The sequence below is a fragment of the Paramormyrops kingsleyae genome, chromosome 3 (assembly GCF_048594095.1).
Source record: "Paramormyrops kingsleyae isolate MSU_618 chromosome 3, PKINGS_0.4, whole genome shotgun sequence".
Lineage (NCBI taxonomy): Eukaryota > Metazoa > Chordata > Actinopteri > Osteoglossiformes > Mormyridae > Paramormyrops > Paramormyrops kingsleyae.
In genome coordinates this window covers 15,700,902-15,714,566 of record NC_132799.1, presented here as the reverse complement: position 1 = coordinate 15,714,566, position 13,665 = coordinate 15,700,902, and the positions used below count along the sequence as shown (strand labels likewise).

Below are 13,665 nucleotides of genomic sequence, written 5' to 3'. Positions count from 1 at the left end.
TAAAGAATCGGCATTAAATAGCTGTTGGGGACTCCAAATTATGATAGTTATCTCCATAAAGTACAAATGACCTACCACTGGGTCCGCTAGACAATCTTCAAGGTTATATTTGATTTCTGCATATGACAGGGATTTTTCATCGATCTAAAAACGCTGACAAGAAGCTCATTGTTGAAAGGCCAAATTCAAGCAAAGGCCTTGACACAGAATGCATGCCAGGTGCTTGGAAATCTACATTTCAATACAGGACATGCGGCAGAGAAAAAGTAGTACAAATAAACGACCATAACTTTTGTCTTTACGTATGACTAAGCTGTAAACATAATTCTGCAGTTAATGAAACAAGTAAGAGAAAGAAAAGGTTACACTACGAGGGAGCTGACCCTTGATTTTACTAAATTAAAGGCGTAATCTGACACGCAACACACATGCAGCGGCTGGCACAAGGGCAGCCTAAGATATCACAGGCACCGCAAGCGCAGCGCCTCTTCAGGAGTTAAACACCAGCGCCGACCTGCACCGGTGAACATAAACGATGGAAAGTGTTAAACACGGTAGATTTTGAGAAATGTTCATTTGAGGAATTACTGGAGGTTTGCTTTAATATGGCACCCCAGAACATTTAGTGCAAAATACAACAGATGTATAAATCAATTAATTGCTTCACTGGTTTAGTAATAGGTTTGTAATAGCCGTCACGGTAAATTACAGTAGTAGTTTCTCACCCCCTTACCATGTGAAGACACTGTAAATGTCAGCCTTTGCACACATTACAGGTATACATACCTATTACCGTCTGAGATCCAACGACACGGCTGTGCCTCTATCAAAGTCAAACAAATTTGGAGGGGAGGAAATCAAAGAAGCAAAGGTCAATAATCCCGCAGCACAACGAGACGTTTCCATAAACCAGTGCAAAACGCAAAGTGAAGTTGACTTGCAATGTCGGAGTTCGTTTTATTCGTCTTAATAATCATGCACATTTTGATTATAAACATTTCATAATTTCACCTTAGCTATAGGAAAAATAATATTTTCGCATTAACAAGTATAAATTCCAGTGCGCTTACACATGAGCCCTTACGTTAACAGTACACAATTCATTTTTGATGGACGTTAAATGACAGTTATTGTAAGCACCTTCGGCGTAAAAAGAAAATCTCAGTACATTTAAAATAAATTACAAATATTTCAAAACCGAATAAAATAAGTGAATAACACACTGATGCTTTTGTTTAAATTCACCCTCGCAAAATAGTCGTTTATATACTACTTACTGAAGTATCAAAGGGGCCTAAAAATTAATTTTTAGTTTCGTGGTAGTGCATCCCCCCCACCACCCCCAATATAACGACTGCGCAGCCGTTGCCAGCAGGAGTGGAAATCCGAAGTCCCTGATAAAGGGCTTTTAGTGAATCTGGTGTCTCCGATTCATACTTTGTCCGGGGTAATTATTTAAATCATCTGCAGTGCCTCGCACCTTAGCTGGATCGTGGCTTCTGCGATCCAAATCAACTTCAGCGCAGAACAACTGAGCAGTATAGAGACATTACAACGATACAGTCAGAACCGAGAGCAAAACAGATGATTATACGAATGACTTCATGTAAGGATTGTACAAATTAAAATCGCCATCATCTCACAGCTAATCCAAATGTATGAACCATCAGTTTTGATTTTAAGTCATCCATAAATTAGCCATTTTTGTTCATTTTATGAGGTTATCAGAGGATAGGCTACTCTTTACAAAAACAGTATTAGGATTAATGCAGACAAATTAGTAAAACAAACATAGCAATCATAGAAACGTTCCTTCCCGTCATCCGTTTTGGACGCACAATATGAAACTCCCCTTTGTATGCAAATCACTTTCAAGGGCAGGAATTCAAATAAAATTAAGGTGCATTTGGCCAGGGGAAAATCAGCAACCACTCCTTTGCAGAACACCATATGTTAAGCTCTGGGGCGTGAGCGATGCATCCATTATTATTATTAATTCTGCGTTTTACCCATACACCTGAAAGAGGGATAATGGTTGCTTTACTTACGCCGGCGAGCCTGGGGCTCAGCACGGCAAGAGGCGCGCCGCTGGGGGACGCCGCTTAGTGAACTCACAAGCCCTGATTCTGACAGCGCCACGTGTGCGCTGCTCATCAAGATAGGAGCTGGAAAAAGCAGAGCCTGCACATTGCAGGAGAACGGTCCCGAGAAGCGTCACTTTCAGGGTTTAAATGGGTTCAGGTACACGCGCTTTCTGCTGTCGCATAAAAGTATTACTGCATAGCACGTGTACAAATTGTTTATAATTACATGAAAGTGACGTGTTGTTAATATCTTTATTTTACTGACTACTTTATACAAATAAAAAAAACATTACAAAGTGTCATTATTGTCATGGTTCTATTAATAGTAACAGCAACACAATGTAGTTGTAAAAGCAAACATGATTTTTAAAATTTATGTTATTTGTATGTTTGTGTAATTTTGTTAGTCTAACATTCTAAATTAATTCTGAGCCCATGAATTTTACAAATAACATTATTCCGATTGTATTTCAATGCTTAACAAGCCCTACTGTGTTTTCCTTTTTCACAGCGCGAGTAACGAGAATAATAGAAAAAACAATGAGGGAATTTGTATTTTATATACCAATCACGGCTACACGGCCACATATTAACTATCAGGCCTCCTAAAATATTTAGATCTGTTCACTGAACATGGACAAATGAAATATCAGTGACTGCAATTAGATTTCCTGCTCCTGAATGCGCAAAAAGATAAAGCGACATACAGCCGTGACCAGTCTTTATACAAGCGAGGGCTGTAATCATAAGGATCATAAGGGAGTGCGATAGTATTGCAACATCAACCCGCGTCAAAACTACAAGGGAAAATATCAGGATAATTACCTTTACAGTATATATTATTCCGTATTAAGATCGAGATTTATTAAATACTTCTTAACAGAAACAAATTCTTCGGTTGTGCCTCATCAAATTGTTTATATGCAACCGCCAGGTTTACAACTTCTTGATTAAATGTGTGATATCAGAGTAATATTTCCCTTCATATGATAATCAATAAATCATAAATATATGAAAAACATGAAGAGTTGTCACTTATCAAAATTAATGCTTACAGGAAGGATATTGTATCGTACGTATCGACGATGAAGTTAAAAAGAAACCACAGTAGGAAATAACGGGAACATCACAGAGCAGAAGGAAATTTACATTATTAACAATTTAAATAAATACATAGCACAACGCCTTTATCTTTTGTAGAATCTCTGAAAACCCCATACATTTGCTTCGAATAATTTACTTTAAGGCTGCATGGGATAATTGGTAGTGACGTGCTATAGTGCTATAGTGTGGAGAGTTGGGATATGCTTAAGAGTAACGGTAAACTTTGTAGTAAATACCTGGATGTAGTAACTACGGTGCGTCCGCGGTCATAAACTCTGGGGAGCGTTTATACTTACAGAGGTGAATGAATATCTACAAAGTAAACGGAGATGTCAAATCTGACTTACCAAACGCTACAGAGGCCGAATGGCGGACATTGTATAACGTCTAAAATGTATTTAGAGAATACGTCCACCGATAAAGTACCCAAACACACACACACATCTTTTTCTTTTACTGAATCAAAATGACGCCGCGCACCCCTCTGCCTCCCGCCCTCCCTCAACAAATCATGCGTCGGGGAGCTTCACATTCTAACCCTGCATCAGTGCTCCACAGAGGAACCGGAAGACAGAAAGCCTGCAGTTTCAGTCGCCTGCTTCCATTCATTGGAAGCGCTTCCAATGGCTTCATTAGAAGTAACGAGTTGACACAAGGTAAATCTAACATTGAGGCGCCATTCTCTCGGTCTGCGGAGCGCCCTCATTAACTGTCGCTAACAAGCCGTGCAAAAACACTGATTGGACAGCTTTGGTATAACTTCGTGCACTTAGCAGGACGCCCACTTAATGAGACCACACAAAAAAAAAGAAAAAAGAAAAGTTGGGGGAAAAAAATAAAATTTCTTTACATTTGGATAAATTCGTTAGAATAGTTAAGCCGCTTTAAACGAGATTTGGCCGTAAAATATTAACACATTCCTGTAACAGCGTGATTTTACAGGTGAAACAAATACTCCATTTGTGCATGAGTGAGGCACTTACAGGGATGTTTTTAAGTGTGTTGGCGACAAAAATGTTTATGAAGTACACACAGGATATTTTAAACTAAGCGCGGAGTTATGTGTTACTGCTATTATTAATACTACTAGCAGGCCTACTACTACTACTGCCAATAATAATAATAATAATAATTATTATTATTATTATTAGAACATAGTCCAATAGTCAGGCATATTTTAATCAGTTATACACTGTGTATTATATATTTGCATCAGTATGCTCTGCGCATGTATTTTTATCGGTTTAAAACTATGTTACGTGCTTGTATTTAACAATATTTAAAAAAATAAGAACAAACAAACAAACAACAACAACAACAACATTGCATATGCATCCCAGATTTAACATATAAAATATCATCAATTTGCAGCCATAATTTAATCTACAGGACATCATTTCGGAGGTCTGAAATTCAGTTTCCGAGGAGCATGGCAAGCTGAACCAGCGCAAATAAATTGTGGCATTTGCGCCCCGTCCTGACAATACGACAAAGCTGCAAGCGGCGCTAGCCAAGAGGGTTACGGTAACGAGAAAGGAAGTCGCGGTTGTCAAACTGGGATTGTTCCGAAACTAACTTGATTTGGCTTTTATTGAAGCGACAGCATGACATTTATTTTCGTATTTTGTTAAAGTTTACCAGTTTTACTGGTAAATCTGATGTTTTGCCGATCTAACACTATTGTAAGTATTTGTCGCCATTACCTAACTCTACGATAGCTACTAGTGCACGTAGCTCCTATTTGAAAAAAGATGCGCATTTTTTACATAGATACATGAACGGTCATACAAATATTTAACAATTCGAGCGACATATTACAGACGTTATGCTCATTTGCTAGGCAATTAGAGCAGTCCTTTGGCAATACGCGATTTTCAGGACTTACACGATTAGGAAAAGATTCCCACTTCTGCGAGCAAAGACCGACTGTTCCCGGTAAAGCTTCATTCTGACAGCGTCTTGATCATAACGCACTCAGCAGCGTCAATCTATAGCGTATTTCTATAGAAAGAGGAAGATGAAGAAGAATTAGGTGAGGTGGAGTAAGAGAAGACAGGCTATAAATGATTTGGTTTTTTAAAAAGATAAAATGATGTGATAATGTTATCTTTGTTTTATTACATCGAATCAAATTATATACTCATTAAATGGTTCTGCGACAAATGTCAACACACAACCGTTAATTAAAATATAATTCTAGCCGGTTCTGTTCATAGACATATGTGTGCTACACTGTAGATAAAAACATGCATGAATAGCATTCAAATCTCCCTAGTAAAGAGAGAACTTTAATGTCCGTGTCATTCAGTTTTAAATCTTCACATCCTTTTTAGACTTCATTCTGGGACCTGTCGTCGCTTTTGCTCAGAAAAACTGCACGCTACCATTATCGTTGGCAGTGCTTAATTACAGGCTAATGTTGACCGGATAACCATGAAAGAAATAGCTCTTTATCACATCCAAGAGTGTATCGCATAATCGTTCTGGTATCTGAGATCAGATGCAAAAAATAAGAGGTTTTTCCTTACCTTTTCCATCCGCCTCTATGTTGAACTCGGTCTTACACCCCTTTGACACAATACTTTTGATCAAAGAGGATGTACAACTAAATATTTTATAGTGTTAGCCAATAATAATAATAATAATAATAACCGCGTACTCAGTTGGAAAATAAATCAATATTGGCCAAGAGGGGTCAAGGTTAATTAATACTTCTTGTATCAGTTTAACATAGTGTTAACTTCAGTCTGCATTGTAAAGACAGACGGGGGCTGCGACGTAAATAAACAAAGATCGACCTAATGGTTTGTCGGCATTGAGTAGCGCGTCTCCCGCTGGTTATGGTTAAGAGAAGAGCACTGTAAGCTCGAGGATAAACAGACAATTAGACCAGGTGAATAAACTTGTTTAGGGGTGTTAATTACACGCTTAACGCAAACAAAAGCTATGTAAAAGAATGTCATTTACCCCTGGCTTTACGAATCAATCCAGGTTTTACATTTCGCCTCACAATCTTGATTTTAAGTGATGTGCCCAGAGTTTTTTTTCCCCAACATACAGCTTTGGACTTACCCACTGTAAAACATGCACCCCGCGTAAATCATTATGCAAACAATCACACCATATAGCACACACTTTGAACAGGCCTTTTAAAAAAATATTTTCTGTTAAGCTCCCTCTCCGCCACTTGGTAAGCCGAGAAGGTTCTGAACAGAAGCATGGCCAACGTGGAAATACCGCGAGTTATTTCCAGTCCGAGAAGCTTTCCAACTGGACCATTTCAAGTGCCACTTGGAATTACTTCACCAGAGTTTCATATGACAGCAGAGCAAACAGGTTTGATCCAAAGACATAACCTGCTCTAACGCCCCCAACAAGATCATCACCCCTACCTCCAAGAAACGCACACTACATCCTTCGATATAAGCAAACACTTCAGCATCCAGCATCCAGGGGACGACATCAACTGATTGATACTACGTAGTGTGTTAGAATAAAAGATTCTAATGCGCTAGTTAACCAGGGTAAGACAATTACAGTGGAATGTATTTTTCCCCCCCAAAGTTAGTGTTTTAAATTCCTTGGTGGTTTTGTATAAAAGCCAATTCGGGGATTATCTCAGGTATATGGAGGGAAGATATTATATAAATTCCTCAATATTCTTTTTAGTGCTTTTCAGTCTTATTGTTCGCTGCTGTGTGAATCAACACACGATATAATATGAAGCTCTGTCCGCGCGGACACTGCTAAATAAGGACAAATATAATATAATATATAAGATAAATATAAGATAAACCACATCGGAGCGGTTGCATAGCCTGAGCGAAATGTCAAGATAATTCAGTCTGTGTAATACTGCCTAGAATTTAGTGACCATAAATTATTGTAATTTCTTAACTACCAGATTCCCTTGGAGAAAAGCGCGCACAGGACGTTATAAGTATGATATATTTCAGGCTATTTTACATGGTGATGGTGGCAGTGATTATATCGATTGAATAATAGGCTATTAATAGAGTGAAATGTTTGTTAAAATATTGTTCGCTCCATTTGAAATAATATTGCTATTTTCTAAATATTGTTAAAAAGTAATTCTACTGACGGCTAAAATTTTGCATTTTAGCAAATGCGACCTCTAAACAAAAAATCTGACAATTTAGGGATAGGCGTACACCACAGCCGTTCGGAAGGGTTCGCTGCAATACAGAGTGAACTATTCATTATTTTAGGAACCTAACTGTACAAGCTATAACAGCCTCAAACGCCTTCGTCACACCAATAATAATGAATATTGCTAATTGGAATTAATCAGTCTGCCATTACTAAAATACGTTCTCACGCATATAGTTGACTCTAATTCAGCGGGGGACCGCGATGACATTATCAGTGCCATAACGGACCAGAATGAGCTCAACTCTCTTCTCTCGCCGAATTAAAAGTGCTCAGACACTACAAATACGATGAAACTATGCGCCAATCATGTGTGAATTGACTCGGTTAGGAGCCTTGTATTCAAATGTGTATTGCCGTGTTCCTGCTCGGCCCATTCGGCACCCCCGCAACCCCTTCCCCCTCCCTTTCCTCTTTCCTACATATCTTCTTTAGCCTTAACGAGCCTCGTTAAGATCGCAATAATATTCCACCCTCTAATTGCTCATTCCATTCAACAAATAGGCCAGCATTGGCTTTTACTCCATGCGAGCCGGTTTAGAGGGAGGGTAGTGTTGAGATTGGGGTTTCTGATAACCCCCCGTGCGTGCAGCAGAAGTGGTGAAAGCCTCTACGTACTGGCTAATGATTGGCACGCTTGACAGTGATTGGCAGGGCTGCCATGACAACCTTACAACGACACCAAGAAGACCAATAGAAAAGCGAAACAAAATGTTTCAATGCTACACTCACGGTGGATTTAGGGGAGATATTATGAGGCTGGTGTCATTAGGCGATAGCTATTGAATCATTCAATCTTTACTCGTCGTTTCTTTTCCTTGATAATTTTCTTTCTCTCTCAGGTCATTCCATGGTTTTCAGATCCCCTTTAGAGCTTTATCCCTCCCATTTCTTCCTGCCAAACTTCGCTGATCGCCCTTTGCTCTTGGCGAGCAGCGCACCCAGCACCAGGTCTCCAGAAGACTTGTCAATGTTTCAGCTACCGACCCTCAACTTCTCTCCGGAGCAAGTGGCGAGCGTCTGCGAGACGCTGGAAGAAACCGGAGATATCGAGCGCCTGGGACGCTTCCTATGGTCTCTGCCCGTCGCACCGGGGGCGTGCGAGGCGATCAACAAGCATGAGTCTATCCTCCGAGCTCGCGCAGTGGTCGCCTTCCACACGGGGAATTTCAGAGACCTTTACCATATCTTGGAAAATCACAAGTTTACCAAGGACTCCCACGGCAAGCTGCAAGCAATGTGGCTAGAAGCGCACTACCAGGAGGCCGAGAAACTGCGCGGTCGCCCGCTAGGACCAGTCGATAAGTACAGGGTACGAAAGAAGTTTCCCCTGCCCAGGACCATCTGGGACGGGGAGCAGAAGACTCACTGTTTCAAGGAGCGGACACGAAGCCTGTTAAGGGAGTGGTACCTTCAGGATCCATACCCTAACCCCAGCAAGAAAAGGGAACTTGCTCAAGCCACCGGACTCACTCCTACACAAGTCGGGAATTGGTTTAAAAATCGGAGGCAGAGAGACAGAGCCGCCGCAGCAAAAAACAGGTCAGTTGGGTTTTTGTTCTAAAGTCTGCGGTAAAATAATCGTGCGTACGAAATAAAATAATAATGACTTTCGCATTTTTTGTTCTCGAGAGGCTAAAATATTTTCAGGTCGTAGTCTGATTTAATAACGAGCAGTCCGCGGGATTTTAGAATGTGGAAAAGGGGACGGTGGAGGAAACACGTAAAATGTACACCGTGGGTTACATAGGAGGCGGGTAAAAGCTCGGCGACATTTTTGTCTTTATTTCAAATGTGAACAGAAACTGCTGCATGGAAATGCTTTATAAACGCGGGTTTTTCTGCCAGAAACACAAAAAAGTAACACAAATAGATGCTAAGCACGAAAAGAAACATTTCAGAAATTATTAAAGAAATTCGCAGCCAAGCGATCAGTTTTAGTGTGCAGAAAACAAGCAAGTGAGGATATGCTCTTATTTGAAAAGAATATTTAATCGTGGCAGAAAATACTCCAATTTCAACTGAAAATGCATGAATCATCGTGTTGAATATTGCAATAATTGATTTTGTATAAATGAGAACCAAAAACAAAATGTAGCTTTTTATTAAATTACCATATGTATTTCAGCCCTGGCATTTTCGCTATCTGGCATTAAAATCACAAAATAAGCATTAATGTTTTATCTTATCTCAACAAGGGAAAGTTTTATGTAGACCTCTAAATTACTTAGCTAAAATACTTTCACTGTAATGGCAATCAAAACAAAATGGAGTGGTCTGTACAGTATATTGTGATAAACGTCACTTTGAAAAAAAATACATAGGCCTATATTTCACCATTTAAATGCATATAAATACTTCATGAAAATATAGCAGAATAAGGGCCTAAATCTGTGCTTTATCAAGGCGCACAAAAGTACAGACGGTATTTTATTTCCTATGTGTAAAATGGTTACACGGAACGAGACATTAACACTACACGCATACATTTAATCCTCAAAAATACATATTTATAGTATTTTACATTTTTATAATTATTACTATTAGCTACAATATTTGGTTTCTCACTCAAGCTAGAAAAACAGAATTAGCTACATTTTAAATCCATTCTGTTATTCAACGAATTATTTGAATCATTTTATAACTGTCAGAAATTGTGCAAAAATAAAAACTGTAAATTATGCACAATTCTTTGGTTTATAACGTGACTTGTTTAATGATTGTTAATATTGAAATATTTTCCCAATAAACACAGGTGCGCATTTTGTTAATCGCGATTTAGTACACTTAGGAAGTAGGCTACACGTACGTGTTAGATTTGAAACGTTTAGCTATTTGCCGTAATCACATTGGGTTATATAACACAGCAAAACAAATGCTGAAGTGACTTCACGTAAAGTTGCTATATCAGGATGATAAACTCGTTATACAATTCCATTATTACCAAAGAGCTTCGGATTACTTTAGTGTGGCACACCCCTGTTAAACCGTAATTACTGTAAATTAAAATATATACGATACAAAAATGTAAAAAATGAGAAAATAAGTAGCTTAAAAGCTATATACATTTATGTAACGTAGCACTATAGCACTGTTGTAATTACAAAAAAACCGTAGGCCAATAGTTTTGCATCTCGTGTAGTGTTTGTTTTTTCCTGGATATTTGCTTGTTGTTTACCCTCCTTTTTACTCTCCATGGTATGGTGTACACATCTTTGTACTTTCCCAGAGGGCTTAGATGACGACTCGGCATAAGAAGGGTTAAGCACGTTCATGACACGGTGCTAGCAATAGTCAGAAGAAGGGAAGAGTGACTCTTTTGCGGAGGGATACATCGAGATGTGTTTTAATTGCGATGTTATTTCTTGTTTTAACCAGGCTCCAGCATCAAGCAATAGGGCAGAACGGCATGCGCTCTCTGTCAGAGTCCGGGTGCACTCCGCACAGCTCGGCCGAATCGCCATCAACTGCGGCCAGTCCGACGACCAGCGTATCAAGTATGACAGAGCGAGTTGAAACCGGCACCTCCGTGCTTTCAGTAACATCAAGTGACTCAGAATGCGATGTATGATACTGAAGACCAATATTAACAGGGAATACGGACCTGAAAAGACTATTAAATATCGGGGAAGAAAAGAGGACCAATTGGTTTAACTATTAAAAGAGATAGAAGTACGTCTTTTTCAAGCGCTTTCAAAAGGACCCACGACTTCCCCTTACCCCCACACTACTTGCATGATAATTTTTTTTGTATCTGGGAAAAATACTCTTTAAGTTCAATATTTTTTACAAGGATGGCCGAGAAGAGGGAATTACCAGAACCCGGTGTTTATCACATTTTTGGTCTATATCTGTTTTAGCCCAAGTGATGACGCTCAGCCAAGACGCGATCCTGTTTTATTTTATGTTCATCAGACAATCATTTGAGTCGTAAGCACCTTTTTACAAACACTCCTGTCACTGCCTGTGGGGTACTGGTCAAATGTGGAATCGAATAGTTATGACTGTAACAGATTTTTATTTTTATTTCAAGATTTTATATTGAATTATGTATATCTTAAATAATGCGATCATTCTCCCAGTCTGTAATATATGTGTAGAGATATGCTTGTAAATAATATTCGCTCTCCTTATTCGTTTGCTTTTCTATCTTTCTTCACTTTTGACTTGGTGTTCCTTCATAAAAAAAATATTTGTCAAATTGTAAGACGAAGTGCTCTAGGTTTTCGTTCGTTTGTTGGTTTGTTTCATATTTTAATTGGGATAATGACGCTAGGCAACCATCGAGTGTTATCGGTCACCTTTTATGCAAAATCAGTTAATTACGAATTTGGAGTATTTTCTCATCGACGTGTTCAGTCACTTCCGTGCTCGCTTAAGGCGCTTATTAATCAATGTTTCTTTACCTGCGTGTTTATGTTTATGTACAAATTTCTAAATCAAATACAGTATTCCATTTTCTTATATAATTTGTAGTATGTCTTTTTGTTCTTTACAAAAAAACTTGACTGCATGTAGCCTAGTTATCGCAGACCACCGATTGTTTACATATCTTACATTACATATAGGCCTATATCCCTGTAAAGCTCCCATCGAATGCAACGAACACCAAAACGTCATTTTTAGTAAAATGGATGGATGGATATGTATATATCCATCGATATACCCAGCGTTACGGTACTGCTTAGATGAAGCTCTTTTTTGTTTATGGTTGCCAGTGAATACAGAAATTAAGTAAACGCGCCATTAAATAGACTAATCATCGCGGACTCCTCCCCTCCCTCAGTCTCCCATTGTGGAAAACAGAAAGAGTCTTTCTTCTTCGCGAGGCCAGTAGTGTTCTAAACTCCTCGTGACTAAAAAAAATCTATTTCCGTTTTAGCTACTCTGGCCTTATAATGAGACAAACACACACGTATCTAACATATACACATAGACTTTTAAGGTAAATCCAAACACAAGGCAAGCAGGCCTACTATATATAAAGAAGAAAATTCTTTGGCTTCATATAAAAAGGGTGGCACTAATTGCCCAAAGTATCTTTTAATAATGTCTAGGAAATAAAATGTATAGGCCTTCAACGCTACTCGCTTTTTGAGAACCCCAATATGCTATAAGAAAAATGTGTACATTTAAAAAATCATGTAATTAAATAGGATTAAAAATCTATTAACAGATATAATCTAATATGATAAATTAGCCGAACCTTGCAATCTCATGCGACGGCTGCAAAAGCTCCATGAAAGAAGCTTATGCACTCCGTTGTCATTCCGACACCGGCATACAGTTACATTGTACAACGAATTCTATTTTCACCTCTGATGCTTACAATTTTAGAATTTAGAAAGTTTCGATTGTCATAATGGCCGCTTGAGCTTGTCCTTACCAACTTTATTAACTGCTTATAGGCAACTTTCCTCGGATACAGCAATAATGTTGCAGAAGTAGGACTTAACGTGAAATAATCCATAAATGTAGAAACCAAAGCAAGTATAAATATTTTGTCATTTTATTCTTATTCGGCTTTAATTTACAAATCATGTGTAAGTTCAATTACAAATTCTGTAGTTTGATAGGCCTAATTATTCTAGTTTGTTGCACCCTAATAAATCCAGAAAATAATCTAGGGTAGGCCTACTTGGTTTACTAGTGATGCTACGCCGATTGCCATAATTATGCATACTGTGCTCTCCTACAAACTGTTTACGTAGACGTGAAGACGGAGATTTAAGATTAAGCCGACAACGTTAAGCCAAACTACTTTTTCCAACTTTGAAAGATCACCGGGTTCCTTGCCCCAGGCGCATGCGCATGACAAGTGCGTACTGTTTCATATTTATTACTTGGACGCGAAACATTTCTTAAGCTGCCCAGAGTCTCGGTGTTGCCCCAATTAAAATTACTCACATTCGGTGTACCATAAAAGTATGACAAGCCCGAGATGATCATATTACCAATAGCGCAAACAACAATGGCAGATGATAACAACGTGGCATGCGGAAATCACAGAGGTTAATTGTGGCTGAAATAAATCTGTATTTAAGCCCTTTTGCTTCCAACTCCATCTGCACGGGAAAGATAGGCCCTATCACGAGGACGGAGCCAGTGGATCCCGCTGACCCCCCATGACTGATTCTTATCGCCACCTCCGAGAGGTTCCTAGTTTACTGGGCCACAACAGTCCGGACCTTGATTAAGATTAAATTAATCGGAAATCCAAGCGCATTTGTTTTTATCAATAAAGGGGACACTACCACGTGATTAAACAGATGGCTGCAAACTAATGTTACATTTTTTTCCAGCATAA

At 38.9% G+C, this 13,665-nt stretch overlaps 1 protein-coding gene across 1 annotated transcript; it reads left to right on the top strand.

The window, feature by feature from the left end:
• Positions 1-7,980: 7,980 nt before the first annotated feature.
• Positions 7,981-11,801, top strand: six3a (SIX homeobox 3a). Its single transcript, XM_023804401.2, has 2 exons — positions 7,981-8,900; positions 10,737-11,801. The coding sequence occupies exons 1-2, from the start codon at positions 8,209-8,211 to the stop codon at positions 10,927-10,929; spliced, it is 885 nt and encodes a 294-aa protein (XP_023660169.1). The 5' UTR covers positions 7,981-8,208; the 3' UTR covers positions 10,930-11,801.
• The last annotated feature ends 1,864 nt before the right edge of the window (positions 11,802-13,665 follow it).

Coding starts and splice junctions, on each gene's coding strand:
- six3a (XM_023804401.2), top strand. CDS start 8,209: ATGGTTTTCAGATCCCCTTTAGAGCTTTATCCCTCCCATTTCTTCCTG. Junction 8,901..10,736: donor GCCGCCGCAGCAAAAAACAG/GTCAGTTGGGTT, acceptor TGTTTTAACCAG/GCTCCAGCATCAAGCAATAG.